Consider the following 17,069-nt stretch of genomic DNA (forward strand, 5'->3'; position numbering starts at 1 on the left):
CTACCACCTCTGCTATCTTCCCACTAAACATGATGCTGGCTTACATTAATCGGTCCAACTATTCTTAATGTCTTTATTTTTAAGTCAAGAATACGAACTCAATCACCATCTAGAGACAGTTATTTAAAAATACAAATCCAAAACTAAACAATAAGAACTAAACCCCTTACCGCCAGGCCTATTTCTGGTCATGCAGCCTGTGTGCAGGCCTAGACTGATCAAGTACAGCTCTCGCGCCTCATCTAAGAAGCTTCTTTTTATAACAGAAGGAGAGTCTTGCAGAGGTCCACATTGTAGAGAATACTGACCCCAACTAATACAACTGTAGGGCAACTTGCTACACATAAGGCTCAGGGGAAAATCACACAAAAGGGAACAGAGAGATTATAAAAGCCAGAGGAACAGGACACCTCGTACAAAATACTGTCCTTTAAACATGACAGAAAAATTGCACACATGAAATCTAAACAATATGCTTGCTTGAAAAAGACTAGCATAATGAGAATACAAGCTGACATATCAAAGTACATGGGAAAAATCCTTGGTTAGGAGCTACACATGGTCCACGGCTACTGGGACAGGAAGAAAACATTTTCTCTAGGGATAATCTATTTCTGAATTATATGCATACTATATGCACACACACGTGTATGTACAACCTCACAAAGTTAGCCCTGGGACATATACATATGAACAATGCTAAAAGAACTCAGTATGCTGTACGTAAACATGTGAGTGTACATATAATAATAAAAGAAGACAGGGGAGGAAGGTTGAGCCTGGAGTTCTGTGTATATAGTACTGATGTATGAAGTTCTAAAACTCTCCAACTAATCAAAAATAGTTATGATGCATAGTTCTTAATGAAAAATATAGAAAATTTTGCCAAAAAATTGTTAATTAAGATAAAATGGAACCTGGTGGTGAAGCACACACCTTTGATCCCAGTGCATGGGAGACAGAGGCAGGTGGAGCTCTGAGTGAGTTCTAGGACAGTCAGAGCCACACAGGAAAACACTCTTAAAAACCAAAAATAAATGAAAAGGGAAAGCTGGAAAGCATCTTTAAAAAACAAAACAGCAACCAAAAAAATTCACAATACATATATTTGTTTTTAAAAAGTAATTCTATTATTAAAAAACTTTCCTACCAAAAATTTCCTAGGCCCACATATGTATACTAATGAGTTATTTTAAGGTACTATTTTCCCAAATTTAAGCAATATTTTTCCAAAAATGTATGAGAGCAACAAAGTTTTGTGAAAATAAAAATTATAAACCCACTTCACTCATGGATATAGAATACAAAAGTCTTTCATTGAGAAGTTCTTACTTTACAGCTAACAGGTGACATTTACCTGTTCTGTAGTATTAGTCATCTAATGACAAGGTGTGCTGGTCTTTTCTATGTGTTTTCCTTACAGACCCATCTTTTTATCAGTGCGAGCTAAAAGCCTTCTATTATTCATAGTTGGATGTAGATAGTTTCCCTGGTGTGTTGTACCATGGTCTATGAATGAAGCTGTTTGAGAAGATTCCTGAGAAAACTACAATTAAAGTAAACAAGACAGAATCTTGTAGTCTCTACTCTTCCATAACTTTGAGTGTTCCAGGAATTAACTTCTGTGCAAGAATGGGTTTTACTTTAGATTACTCATCATCTTACCCATTGTTACTTAGATGATGATTTGAACCATGAGCTCCCCTACTGACTCTACGGAGCCTAAACTAATATGACCTTGCCCTGTGACTGCATACAACTTGAATTCAAAGTCAACTTTGCTCACATGACCTTGCTTAACACTCAGAATATAAGGTATCTGATGCCCTGAATAAAGCTGTCCATGCATGAGGCTTTAACCTCCTCAGTTTTAGCTCTGTTCTTCCAGGCTCATGCTGTCAACTAGAGCGGCAACACTGGTGCAGCTACTAGGAGGAGACAAGGAGACTGCTAGGCTGCAGAAAACAGCAACACTCCTCTTCCTTTGGGCAGGAACAGACTGCTTCTTATAAATTAGGCTCTGTGTGACTGCAAGTACCTGCCTCCTACACTTGTATGGGAAATAGGAAACTATGATCTTCTCATCAAACAACCACTTTGAAAAAAGCCTACTACCTGGCCTTCTTCCCTTCAGGAAGGGCTGTGAGAACCTCTAACACAGCTGTCTATTCTCTCCTCACTTGTTCCTTTTGGCTTTTGTTCAACCTCAGCCCTGCCCATTCCAGATCCAGGCCATACAAATTTGCAGACTTTATCTGTGTCTCACATGGTTGTGGTTGTTAAAAGATACACATTCTTAAACCAGAGAAACTACCTTTAAGATGAAAAGTCCCTCATACATTATATGGTGTCAGACTCTTGGCCATAGAATCCCATAAACTTCCTACATGTTCTCTCTGGGGTGATTTAGCCTGGATTTCAATTGCTGTAGGCTGTTCTTACGGGTGTCTGGCAGTTTGTTCATGGCATCTTGTCTTTCATTTTACCAAATTAGAGTTTGTTCTATTGTTTATGTGCTTATAATTTTATAGGATTTCTGTAATACATATAAATATGTTAAAGAAAACACTACAATGTCTTCTAATTGCTTTCCAAATTTTAATATGAATGTGACTCACCCAAGAATCTTGTAAACAGCAAGTATTCAGTGTGTATATATATGTATATGTGATACCCAAGATTCTGCATTTCTAACAAGTTCTCAAATAATACTGCTATTAATACACGAAGGATCACACTTTAGGGAGAAGCAAGGCAGCAAATTATTCAGTATAATTTTACTTTACTTTTTTTTTGTGAAAACAATTAAATCAGACTTTATATAGTCTTGTGTAACCTCCACAATAACCCCATAAGATACCACCTCTATTAGCACTGTGAAGGCAAACAAGCATACATAGGTGAACTTGTCTAATCAGCATAGAATGTCACATAACCACACCAAAGTCTAGGATTCTCATTCTTGTAGCCGGCCTCAGTACCTACCAATGAGCCTATACATTCAGCTACTTGACTATTCTAACTAATGTGATCCCATAAATGGCACCGAGTATGAAAGCTTCAAATCCTGGTTTATGTTTCTTGCCATCTTTCCTGAAAATATTCACAGACAGCAAAACAAAGATAAATATCAGATTAGCCTAGCATCAAATAGCCTCATCTAAGAAAGGGAGCTACTGAACACAAGGTCTGAGGGCTGAACCTCAATCCTCTGAGAGAAGAGCAACTGCTGACTGATCCATCTCTCCAGAACCAGTGTCTCAAAAAAAATACACTTGGCTAAACTTATTTATCATCATATTCAAATTATACCACAAAAAAGTACCATATGGTTAGTCTAAGGAAGCCACTTAAATATAAACTAGCTCCCAGTGAAGAATGGCTACCTTACCCCAGAGTTTCCTATGTAGTTTAAAGTTTCATTATCAATGACATTTTTATTTATTCAACTGTTTCTAATTAAAATTTGTGTTCCTGATGATATTTACTCTGAGCAGACAACATGGAGTCTTGTTTACCGAGACTGACACTCATAACCGTTCCCACAGTGTGAGAACAAGACTGACAGTGCTCAGGGGCTGACAGTTACCCTGGGTTTAAGAGGCTTGACGGTGGGAATATCAGTCCCCTCGGCTCTCTGCCGGCTGGAATCAAACGTCTTCCGCTTTTTAGTGGCAGTTTTCTGGCAAATGGGTCCATGTTTTTTCTGTTAAAAATCAAAAAAAGGCGGCATAATATTTTCTTTTCTACAGAAAAGAACAAAACTAAAAATTGAGTCATGCTTAAACACATTAAAAAAAACCCAGTGGAAAAAAGTTACATCTTTCCTTAATTAGATTAAGCTTTAAGGTACGTGCACACCCAGGCACACCCACACACACCCACACACACCCACACACACACCTACCTTTCAGGGAACTATGGAGAAATACTATCTTATGATTTTGTCAGGAATCATTTAAAATTCTAAGAAGAAGCAACAGTGAATCCACTTCAGTAAGAAGTCCTCGGTAAGTAAAAGTCATGTAAGAGTGGAATGACTCAGTCTTGGATTACAGAAATTACCCCATGGGTACTTGGATTACATAAGATAACATGAATGGATTAATACAACTTTAACTCAAAACAGCAAGCAGAGCGGTCAAATGTGTGTCCTTCCTGTAAACCCTCCCTCTCCTCCTAGAACTCAATTTTCCCTCCTTCTAGCGCACAAGCTTGCTTTCTTCACTGGGACTTTTCCTGAAGTGTGTAAGGATCTGTATCTACAGTTTTGTTTTTTGTTGTTGTTGTTGTTGTTGTTGTTGTTGACAAATGCTAAAGGATTTGTTAAAATTATCTTAGCTAGTCTCCAAATAATCAGTTCTGTAGAGAAAGATTCTCTGTCCAGTACAGAAAGTTTGTTGACTAAGATGATGTACTAAATGCATCTTAGCTCCTTTTGCACTTCAGTAAATTCAAGAAAACTGCACTGTTAAGTCTGTCTGAAAAAGAAAAACAAACAAAAGAAACTGGCTTATCTAGTATTGATGCCAAACATGAACCCCCTGCCTACTCGTATTTGGTTTTTGCTTTATTTCAATAAACACTGAACTATACATAGCTTTTCAAAGGTTTGAAGATGTACTTTTATGCGTGTAAGCATAAACTTTCAAGTATGCACGTGTACCGCATTCATGTCTGGTACGCACAGAGGCCAGAACAGAGAGTAGGATCCCTGGAAATGGAGGGTCTCCCTTATGACACCACGTGGGTCCTGGAAACAGAAGTCAGCTCTTCCGAGATGGTAACAAGGGCTCAAAACTGCTGAGGCTATCTCTCCAGCCCTCGAACAAAAACATGAAATGTGCTTCTTTTTCTTCATATCTCAGGCTGGCCTGAACACTTGCAGGGATCTTGTGTCAAGACGTCCAAGGGTTAGGAGTAGAGGTGTTAGCCATTACTTTTGCCTCAATTTCTATTCATACGGATTAACAATTTCTCACATTTTAGAAAATAATCCCTGTGCTTACAGTACATTAAAGCCAATCCTAGAAATTACAGCATTTTGCTAGTACATTTTCATTTATATTTATGAGGTACTTTGCCTCGCGAATTTATGTTTAGTGTTTCTATCTCCTAATATCCCTATTGTTCCTACAAGGTTGGAGGTCTTAGCATAGCATCAGGGGTCAGAAGTACAGAGCAACTATGAAACAATCCGATCTACAAGGCTCCAGTGCAAATAAGTTAGGATCAGCCTACTCACCAGTGCTAATGGGAAGAATGTTCTTCCGCAAATCTTGCAGGGCAACAATTCTCCAACCTGGACAACACTTCCATTTTCTAAAACATAAAAAAATCCAGTTAGAATTTTCACAAGTCAATTATTTCCCCAAGTTTTTTAATGTTTTCTCTTAGGTCTCATAGGTGAGTTAAGAGCTCTTATTTAAATTTTTCATTTTAAATAAGCAAAATTACCAATTAAAATGGCTTAAGGCTTGAGAGTTATTAGTGACCTAAAAGACAATAATACACACAAAACGGTGATAAGCTAAGGAAAACCAAATTGATATAGGTAGAAATATATAGTTTTCATTTAATTACTTGTATCTATTTTAAGTACAAGAATTCAGAATCAGATCTATTTTGGTAATGCTCTAAGGCATGGAGAACTGCCTCTTATGAGTAGCTAATCACCTGAGCTTATCTGGGAGTCTGGAATCAAAAGCATCTTATTTCATTCATCAACAGATAATATAAAATAGACACACCCAAAGTTAAGACCACATAGTTATGCAAACAGCATGTTGTAAAATTACTCATATTTATACACACATGTAATACTTACATGTACTCACTGGGAACAATTAAATAAATAAATAAAAGCTAGCTATAATTTGTATACAATTAAAAGCAGAGCTACCATGTACCATTAAACAAGAAATTTTATTGCTGAAAGGACTCAAAAGAAAAATAAACCTATGTTCTTTGGGATACTTTGCAACTGTTTTAATTAAACACTTTATTTTTCTACCTAACTCTTCGATTACACTGAAACTTACTTTCATACCTGAGTTTTTTTAAAAGTGAATTGGAAACCTGTAAATTGCCCACATATCTTATGTTGAAATTTCACTGTCAAAGTTCTTTATATAAAGAGAAACTAGGAAAAAAGATGTTTTCTGCTCAAAGTAACAAACTCCTGAAAAAAATGCAGAATTTCACTTCATAAAATATGCTCTTTGATCATTAGATGAGTCCACAGAAAAGCACTCTAGTGATGCAGAATGGACCAGTACGCAGGTAGTCAATGTGGTCACAGAGGAACGTTTGTTCTTGCATCCTCCGCGTACCCCACTGACCTATTTCACTGGTGAACAGTGGCTATCTTCCACTCAGATGGAGGTGAGGTGTCTGTGTAGTAGTTAAGCTGCACTTTAGAAAAGCAAGCCTTAGATTCGCCTGGTGTTTCCCTCTTCGAATGCTGGCATAAAAAAGGTCACTTAAGAAGAGGAACCACTGCCCTGGACTGTGAAGGCTGAAGTGGTTTCCATAAGAAACCTCATTAGGCTTACTAAGATAACTACGTTTTTAAATTAATGAGTCAAAATAACTGGAAATGCTTAACAATCTATTACATTTCCTGAAATTTTATTTATTTTCATGATCTAAAAATTCAGTATTATAAATTAAAGCACACACAATTAACTTGGTTAGAAATATATTTCTTTAGTTATCCTACATGTGCTTACTGGGCACACCTAAAGCCACAGGTTTAATCCCTGCCCCGCCCCAACACGCATACTCCTTTCTTAACCATTCAGAAAAAATGAATTCAATTCTGACATGATTTGAGTGGCTATTTGAGCACCTACTCGTAACCAGGCATACACTGGAGCACAAGGGATGAACAATGCACACATTACTCTCTAAAGCCAACACAATCCACGTATTTACTTATCTATTCAACTCAGCAGGAATGAAATCTCTCATGTTTTCAGTAAAAATTTTAAAACTTAATAATTGTACCATATGATAAAATATAATTATTGGAATTAATCCTTACGAGCCATCAAACATCTTCAAAATGTCTTTAAAGGGGGAAAAAACACTGTCACTAGAATAAACCTAAAAATGAATGTATACAGCAGCAATAATCTCAGGATGTGTTAACATAAAATCTCAGGTTATATGTTAAGGCCAGTTTGGGCTCCTCAGCAAGACCATGTTTTAAAGGTGCAGTGGAGAGATAGTGTCTTAATTTTCTGTTGCTGTAAATATACCACGACCAAGGAGATTTATTGGGGACTTACCATTTCAGGGCATGACTATCCTGGCATGGAGCAGGGCAGGTTTGGGCAGTAGCAGAGAGAAAGAGGTGGCAGGAGGAAGGGAAGGAGGAGGGAAGGAGGAAGGAAAGGAGGGAAGGAGAGAGGGATGGAGAGAGGGAAGGAAGGAGGGTGGGACAAACAGAGAGACAGATACAGACAGAATGAGAGAGCTAGCTGAGAATGGCGAATAGCATGGGCTTTTGAAACCTCAAAGCCAGCCCCCAGTGACACATGTCTTCCAACAACCCACACATGATTTCAAAACAATTCCACTCACTAGAGACCAAGTATTCAAACATGTAAGCCATAGAAGCCAGTGTCAGTCAAACCACCACTCTCCATTCTCTGGCCTCTACAGGCTTATAGCCAAATCAAAATGCATTTAGTCCAACTTCAGAAATCCCTAGTCCTTCAATCTCAACAAAATTTAAAAGTCCAGAATCTCTTCTAACACTCAAGATAATCCTTAATATTAACTCCTGTAAAATTAACTCAAACTACTTACTTCAACATACAAAGGCACAAAATATATATTATCATTGCAAAGGGGAGAAAGGGGAAATGATGACCAAAGTAAGACTGGAACTCATCAAAGCAAACTTTAGATGCTGTATGTGGCTTAACATTTGACTCTAAGGGCTGAGGTGTCTCCACCCTTCCAGCTTTGCTGATTACAACACAATCTCTCTTGGGCTGGCTCCATTCCCTTCTGCGCCTCTCCTGTGGCTCCACTGTGTATTTGCAAAAGTGCGATTACTAATAACCAAGTGACAGACTCAAAATTAGGCTGTCTTGGAATCTCCTCTATGAAGGAATTAGTCCAAGAGTCTTCAGTTTAGACTCAGGCAGATTCTTAGGACAAAGGGGAAAAGCAGCCGCATTCTTTGCCAAAATATCCTAAGAATGCTCTCTATTTCCACTACTAATATTGTGACCTCTGGAGTCTTGTGAGCCCTGCCAGAGTCCACATTGCTCCCAGCACTCTGTCGTCAAAGCTCCTATAGGGATAACCTGTAAGACTCCACTTACAGCATTCCATCCAAAGTCCCGAAGTCTTCCACATCCCTCAAACAACGTCATGGTCTGGCCTGTCACAGGAATAGCTCACTTGCTGATATCACCTTCCAACTACTTTTCTATTGCTATGAAGACATTATAGCTGAAGCACCTTATAGAAGAAAGACCCTATTGGAGGCTTACAGTTTCAGAGGATTAGCTGATGACAGAGCAGCAGGCATGGCACTGGAGCAGTAGCTGCTGGTTCACATCCTGAGACAGTGACTGCAACGCAGGAAGAGCTTCAACTGGGCAGGGCATGAGCTTTAACACCTCAAAGCCTACTCCCAGTGACACTCCTCCTGTAAGAAAGTCACACCTTCTAATCCTTCTCAAGCAGTACCACCAACTTGGGACCAAATATTAACATATGGGGACCACTCTCTTTAAAAAAAAAAAGTCTTCAAAATAAGGAAAACATAAATTTCTACTTTCCTTTTGACTTAATAGTGTGTGCATTTTCATTGATATCATCAAGACCTAATAAAAAAATTACACAAAGACGTTAAGATAAATAAATTGGGTCTCAAGAACCAGAAGCTATATTTTGTTCTATGCAACTTTTTAAAAGATACGACAGCAATAGTAATAAAGTGTAGTAGAAAAATAATTGGAATCTGCCATATATCATCTAACTTTAAACTGTAGCTCTACCATTGGGAACTGAATCCCTGAGCAAGGAATTATTCTCTCTGGTATAAAATAGGAATGTTAGATTACATGATGCACATGGTTCTTTTCTACAACATACCAAAATTTAACAAAACACAAGTAAGTTAGCAGGAAATATAAATGGAAAACAGAACACTTGTATTTTGCAAGTTCCTCAGACGTAAGAACTAAGAAGCCAATGCATAAGGAGAAAAAGCCCTCCAGGAAGCACGGACTGTCCTGAAGAAATCACTTCCAGTCCAGACAGAGGACAGGACGTACGGATCTACATCAAGGAAAATGTGCTTTCTCTTCGCTATAGGTTCTACCGACTGAACTAAAAATAAATATGAAGCTAATCACATGGAGAAGTTCAGCCTAGCACCTGTCACATATGGATGATATGCATTAAATTTACCTAAAATTTGAAATTAAGATGTTACATAACAAAATCATTTACCTTACATGAAGAAATATTCATACTTTCTCAGTTATAAAAACACTGCTAAGCTCTCCCACATGTCAAAAACTGGTAAATCTTAAGGCACACAAAAATACAGTAGAGAGATGGCATAATTCACAGGGGTGAAAATTGTAACAGAGACTGAGCACTGTTGGGGAAAGAGCACTCAGATTGATGGAAACAAGTCAATAAAGGATTTTATTGTGCCACAGGTACCCTGCACGGGTGGACAATGATTTCCCCCAGAAGACATGGGATATTAAATGAACGGGTCAGTGCCACATACAGGATACTTCCTGATGAGTTACTGTCATAGAGATCAAGAGGCCTCCAAACCAACAAGCTACTGCCACCGTTCTTGGCTGCCCACCATTATTAGATGGTTAAGAACCTCCTGCTGAAGACACATGCTGGTTGCACAACAGAGAAATCAAGCTGGAACTGACCTGAAATCCTAATCTCTGGTGGCTAGCTTTCAATATGCCAAAAGGTGCTATGGAGCTGTCTTCATTAGGGTTTTATTGCTGTGAAGAAACACCATGATCATGGAAACTCAAATTATGGAAAACATTTAATTTGGGCTGGCTTGCAGGTTCAGAGGTTCAGTCCATTGTCATCAAGGTGGGAAGCATGGCAGCATGCAGGCAGACGTGGTGCTGCAGGAGCAGCCGAGTTCTTCATCTGGATCAGCAGGCAGCAGGAGAGTGACAGCAGGCTTGGCTTAAGCATTTGAAACCCCACAGCCTACCCTCAGTAAGACACCTGCTTTAACACGGCCACACCTACTCCAACAACACACACCTCCTAAGAGTGCCACTTACTCCCTATGAGCCTACAGAAGCCATTTTCATTCACACCAATATAGGAGGCCACTGGGGGAGAAAAATTATATACCTAGTCTTACCTAGTGCTGGACTTAGATGTTACAATACCAGCCTGCCTGGAATGAAGAATATGAGGAACCTAACTACTTTTTTATTGGATTTGAGGCATGTTCCACAAGATGTGTTTCATGACTGGTACTATAAATCTGATCCAAGGTGGTCATGGGCTTTAGAAAGGGCCTATCACTAAACATTATTTTTAGACATGTTTAGACTAAATATATTGTCAATCAGCGCTTTGAATATTTATGTTTATATCCACAGATCAGTATGGCCTTTAGCTTTGCTTGGAGAAGCTTCTTCTGAATCGGGCAGCGATTAATGCAGTGACCCATAATCGATCAAGTGCTAAGAATAGGTGACTGCTAAGGGCTCAGCCAAGACTAAAGCAACATCTCAGAGGAGGGGGCTCCATGAATAGGACGACCGAAAGATGGGAAGGACCACTAGGAAATGACGTGGGTACTGCACTTAGAATGCCGTAGTTGCATTATATGCTCGAGTATGAGCCTGGACTCAGTAGGCTGTTAAATAATAACGAAAAAAGTGTGACAACAGGGCATGTGCTGTAAAATGTGTCTGGTGAATAGGAAGGCGAAGTTGGGGTATATATGATCATGATACATCGAAGAAAAATATAAAACTGCCTACATATAAAAATATTTTATCTAAAAATATTTTTAGCATTCTAAAACTCAAAAAACAAACAAACAAACAAACAAAACAATCTTTTCCTTGTGAAACTTATCCAGTATAGGGATATTAACTGGCTTCAAAACATATATAAGACTTATAGATGAAATTATACTTTTATACAATACTAGCATACAGTATTGGAGATATAAAATCTAAAGTGGTTATAATACTCTAAATGTATACAGTTAATAGGATAAAATATTTTCCAAAGACATTTTGGAAAATAGAAACAATTTTGGTGCCCAATATAGTTATGTCAATTTGCTCATGGAGTCTTATAAATTAAAAAGAAGCACAGCTCTTCTGAATCCAACTTTTAACACACAATAGAACTCCTAAATCTGTTATACCACTTTCTCCCCACGATCCTATAAGGCAGATCTGCTTTCAGATCTACAATCTCCAAAATGTCTTAAACTGTCTCTTCCAAGTCATTTTAAACTTTTACAAATACACATAGCATATTCTATATATAACTTTCACCATCCACACCACTTTAATTCTATGACTTTGGAGTAACAAATATGACTTAAAAGATTAACACTTTCTTAAAATATTCAAGCCCTATCTCTGGATTTCCAGCTCTCAGTCAAGAGCTTAGCTTAGAGTGGCTTTGACTTCCTTTCTAAACTTAGTTGCGCTTCTCACCCAGGGTTTCATTTACTGTAATTTCACCCAGACAACTACAACCCATGAAATTAACATTTAACCTTGACTTGTTCTCTCAAGGCCACATTTCCAGAGTTAGTGCCAGATTCAATTTGTTGTCAATCTTAGCATGCTGAATATAAAAGCTGGTTGTTTCATTGTAAAGTGCTCAGAGCCATTGCACATCCAGCAGGCATCACGAGGAGCTGAAAAGGGATGTGCTCCAGACAGATGCACATTCCTCATTCCCAGGGGCCGTTCCTACCTACCCAGTCTGCACAGACACCTACTGCTTCCCCTTTCAGGAGTCATTCTCAACTTCCTTGACACATGGGCAAATGTTTATGAAATATTATAGTTAACAAAGCTAAATGATCTTTCTTACTTTTTCAATTTAAAAAAAAAGAAAATGAAAATGGTGGGATTTCCGTACACTTACTCCATCAATCTGTTTTATAATCAACAAATACTTAAGACCCAGTAGTCTATTTTCAAGCACTTGACTTGTCTACTAAGTCCCTCCCTCTTACTGCTTCTTCCTACCTGATTATAAAGGCACACTTTCTACATTACATTCTTACTTGACTCAACAAATATTAATTGGTTTCCTGGCATTAGCTAAAACTGTTCTGACATCTGAAGTTAAAGGCAATAAAATAAAATAAAATAAAATACAAAGAATGTCTCAATCTTACAGAGACTCTGCTCATCAAATATTAGGGGGAAAAGTTAAGTAAAAATGATTGTTTAAAATGGCAGGTGAATAACCTCATGAATAACAAGAAATAAGGGAAAAGAACAAAACTAGCCAAGGCTGTCTTTAGGAAGAGGACAGGATCAGGGAGAGCTATGATGGCAAAGAGTAAAACAAGGGAGATAGAGCCTCACCACCGGTCTTCCAATTGTCACATTTAAATGCGTCTTTTGTACCCTATTGACTAGGCTTTTCCATAGCTCAAGGGACTACTCAGGAATCTCTGACCTTTAATGTTCTTCCTCTTTCTGCTCCTGTCTTTCCTCCCAATTCCGAATTTCTCAGGTTTCAAACCACAGACAGGATTTGGCTGGGTAGTACTAGCTTTCCTACCTACACCCAGGAAGGAAGTCTCCCTCACTTGTTCACAGGTCAGTTTCCTCCCCACATTCCTGTCTTGTCTTGTCTTTTCTTGTTTCTTTAGGCAGCTTTTAAAATTTCTTTAGATTCCACCCACCCATTTTTCCCATCCCACATAACCCTGAAGCATTTAGTTTTATAAATAGTTTTTCTCACTTAGTTAAGAATGAATTGCTTAGACAATGGCTCCCACTTGCTAATGATAACTACTAAGATCTGCAGGTAAATAATTTCCAAGAACATCTAGGTGTGTTTATTTAAAATCTGATCCTCCCAAGTGCTATATACATATAAGTACATTTCTAAAGCCAGAGTCATTAAGTCAGGATCTTTTCCCTCTTGCACCAAGCATTTATATCTCATTTTTTAATCTCAGAAATACCTTTGAAATTTATCCTTTACTTCTGTTTACATTTGCCACAATTTTAATCTTAATCATATATAGGCATTTGAAGTCTCTCCTTTTTTTCCAGTTTATCTTGGGCATAGGTATTTGGGCCTTAGCTGGTAGGCCAGTAGAGATGGGCTATATTTTAGCTTTAATGGAATACTTTTAAGCATCTTACATCCTTCCATAACCATTGAATAAATAAATACTTCAATGTTCCTAACATTTAGGTAATGTTTTTTCTGTGTATGTTTAATACTTAATATAGTCAATGTGGTTTAATTTTTGATGGCTTTGCTTTTTATAGATGAGATTCTGATTTGAATAATATGCTCAAACTGTGGATTAGAGAGAGATGACCAACTAGTTAAGAGTATTTGCTGCTCTTGCAAAGAACCCAGGGTTTAGGTCCCAATATCCACATGGGGCTCACAACTATTAGTAACTGTAGTTCCAGCAATCTGACAATTCCTTGCAATCTCTGTCAGCACCAAGCATATATATGGTGCACACACATACATGTAAACAGAGTACTCACACACGAAAGATAAAGATAAAATAAAATCTATATCCAAATCATAGAGAAAAAAAAAAACAGAACAAGAAGCAAAACCAAGAGTTTAGATGAAGGTTTCTTTAAACCCTGGCCATTAAAATACCCGAATTCCAATCAGCACCAATGAACAACCATATCTAGAAAGAAATGAAGACTGCTAACAAAGATAAGCAGTGTTTCAGTAAACCGGTATACATTTATGCTAAATTCAAACAAAAGAGAAGCAGTAACAAAGTGGGATAGCAGATGTCCACTAGATCTGTGCTACTATAAAGAGGAACTGGCCCCAATAATCAAGTTTCAGAGGCAATACTAGATGATACTTAGCAGACCAGGTGAGGAATGGCCTGCCTAATGTCTGCCATAATTGGTATAAGCATATTTTGGATATTAGTAAGGCCATGACAATATCTTACCTAAGGTTAAAACCATAGATTTTATCACCTCAATCTCACAGATGATAAAACTTGGAAGATATTAGAACATCCCAACTCTAAAGCTACTACTGTGCTCCTTAGATAAGTCTAGGATATAGCTTTCACATGAAAAGGAATTAAAGGCTTTCCTCTAATTACTCAAGTCATACAAGAGTTCTGCTATCAATTATATGAAATTATAAGAAAGCTTAACATTTGGTTTCAAAATACAGTGTACAATTTAATAGTTCATTTTGTGACAATTCGACATAAAATTCCCAGAAGATCAGTAACATAAAGGGGATATGTAAGCGACTAAAATGTACTTTTAAAGAGTAGCTTAAGTAGATTTTTTTTTTTAGGCAACCAGTAACTACTTTCAACTAAAAATGTAAGTCAAATGTCAAAGATTATTTTTGTTCAATGACAAAGATAAAGTAAACAAACTTGAAGATTTTTATACTACATACTATAACTTTCAATATAGAGGAAAATTACCAAATATAACTTATTGCTTATTAAGTGAAAGCCTGGGTAAAAAAAGTTAACAAATGGTATCCTTAAGAAACACACACACACACACACACACACACACACAGTGTATATTACACTAGTTTTCAATTATATCTCCAAAATTTCTAATTTAGATGCCAACAGCTTTGATAATCTTTTATTCTTTGCATGCATAGATAAATAAGTGAAACATTGGATGAATATTTCTTTCTCTGTAAATATCCGTCAGTAAACAACTGGGAAGTATTCTTGAACTCTCTCCATGCAGCATGATAGCACTGTAAAATCTTCACACTTATGTTTCAACCCTGTTCTCTATTCAGTCTCTACACCAGTACAGTTTTTAATAATTGAAATGAGCTGCCTGCAGGGATATGCCAAAAGGAGGTTTGTGGAAGGAAGGGGTGCTGTCATTGCAATTTCTCATTTCATAGTTATCTGAAAGGTACACCAAAGGAAACCTTCACAGGTAATCTGCTGCTGCCCATAAATGGCCTCTTTATCTCCTTCAAAATGTTTAAAGAAGGCTTTACTGCCTTCATAACTCATAATCATATTACTGTATTTTCTTTCTGATACACTTAAGTAACTGGGAAAGTTACCAGTTAACCAATGTTCACTTCGTAACACGTCCTGAAATATTTGACTATCTATAATACAAGAAAATGAAGCGATCAGTTCCCCTGCTCATTCCAAGTACATTAAGTAGTGAAAAAAAATTTAAAGAAAAAAAAAACTGTATTAAGCCAACAGGATCCAAAAATTCTGAAAACTTGTGTATTGGAAAGACATTCACGATCTTTTTAAATCCTGAAAACTGTTGTCACCACTGCTAGGATTTTTTTTCTTCCTTCCTTTGTGTTTTAAGCGAATGTTGTCCTTGCACGGGATTAAAATGGATTTAGAAAGAGGGAAAAACGAAAGAATTTGGAACAAAACAAAATCTGAAGCCTTGGCTAAGGTACCAGGATAAAGCGAAAGATAAAGGAAGCAAAGCTGGTTCTTCCCTAGATAGTCTTGAATAAACCATTAAGGCTGAAGCTATTGTCCCTGCTGTAGAGCTCACCAGGGGCATTTCCTTGGGAGATGCTCAAGCATCTCCCTGAGCAAGGTGCGGGAGAAATGGAAGGGAGGCTACCCAGGACTGAGTAAGCAAGGTGTGTGTCCTGTCCAGAGCTCGCCGGAGATGGGGCGGGTCCTAAGGGGTCAGTAAGAGCTGGCGACCCGGAGGTCGCGAACCTTAACCAAGAATACACTTTGCAAAGCCACTAAGACCTGACCAGAGACACCGAGTGTCCACAGGAATCTCGGGGGTCCAGGAAGGACCAGAGATGGTAGTTAGGCCTTGCAGGTGTGAGGACGCAGGGGCTCTGACCAGGCGGAGTAGCCGAGGACCGTGCCCCGCAGGCAGCCCGCGGTCACCGCTCCGGTAAGGGGACCTCCAGCTCCGCCCCGGGTGTCGGCGAGCACGGGGACCTCGCTGCAGAGCCGGCGGGCCGCACTTTTCCCCGGAGTCCAGGCCCTGGTCGCTCGTGCCCGCTCGAGCCCCGCGGCTGCATCCCCTCGCGTCTCACCTTCTAGCCCGTCCATGGCGCGCCGCCTCAGGATCCTCAGGCAGCACCCGCCGCCGCCCAGCTCTGGCTGTAGCAACCCGGCCGCGCCTCCCACACTCTAACATTCCGGCCTCCCATTGGTCCGCTCTGGCGGGGCGGGGCTACTGAGGGCGGTGCCGTGCCTCCGGTTCTCTCCCCAGGGACGCTCCCCCTCCAGGGTTTTTCCAACCACCCTCCCTGGAAACCGCAGCTACTTTGGTTGGCGTCCTGAGATCCTTACAGTCCTTTGTTCCACTCCAGCGTTATTTAGCTTCCCTCCTTCTTTTCCTGCTTAGAATGCCTACGCATTCAGGAGCTCCTCACCTCCAGTCAGTAAGAGGATGTTGTTTTGCAGGTTCCTCTGAGCTCTTGTAGCAAGATAAAGGAGCTTTCGTCCCGCACCATCCTGGGTTCACCGACCCCAAGTCAAGCAACATCCCCTAGACTTGTTCTTCAGACAAAGCTCAATGGGCTAAGACATTGCTTCCTAGATAGGTTCTATTTTCTGTTTGGGATTGTGGAACTGAGATTGCGCCAAACTTTTGAAAACAGTTTTCTCTCTATAAAAAGTTATATCCAAAATTAGAAATGAAACTTCCCCCTTACACAATATTTTCCTGCCTAGCACTGTACTTGAACTCAGCCTGTTCTCCTTATGATTAATGCAGTTCTACAACTCATCCAAACTATGCTGTATTGAGGACCTTAAACTGGGAAGCTAGCCTATCAATGGCACACAGGTGTCTTTCTGTCAGATTCAAACTGCAGTCCAACCATTCCAA

At 38.9% G+C, this 17,069-nt stretch overlaps 1 protein-coding gene across 2 annotated transcripts in view; it reads right to left on the minus strand.

The window, feature by feature from the left end:
• The window catches only part of Zc2hc1a (zinc finger, C2HC-type containing 1A), a 37,251-nt gene extending 20,894 nt beyond the window's left edge, over nt 1–16,357 (minus strand). Inside the window, exons 1-3 of one of the 2 annotated variants that reach the window (XM_087621881.1) lie at nt 16,270–16,334; nt 5,246–5,322; nt 3,590–3,706 (exon numbers count right to left, since the gene is read on the minus strand). In XM_087621881.1, coding sequence (XP_087478007.1) covers nt 3,590–3,706; nt 5,246–5,322; nt 16,270–16,285 — 210 coding nt within the window. In that variant the 5' untranslated portion in view covers nt 16,286–16,334. 2 annotated transcript variants of the gene reach the window in all.
• Nucleotides 16,358–17,069: the final 712 nt, after the last annotated feature.

The sequence above is a fragment of the Rattus norvegicus genome, chromosome 2 (assembly GCF_021556685.1).
Source record: "Rattus norvegicus strain SHRSP/BbbUtx chromosome 2, alternate assembly SHRSP_T2T, whole genome shotgun sequence".
NCBI lineage: Eukaryota > Metazoa > Chordata > Mammalia > Rodentia > Muridae > Rattus > Rattus norvegicus.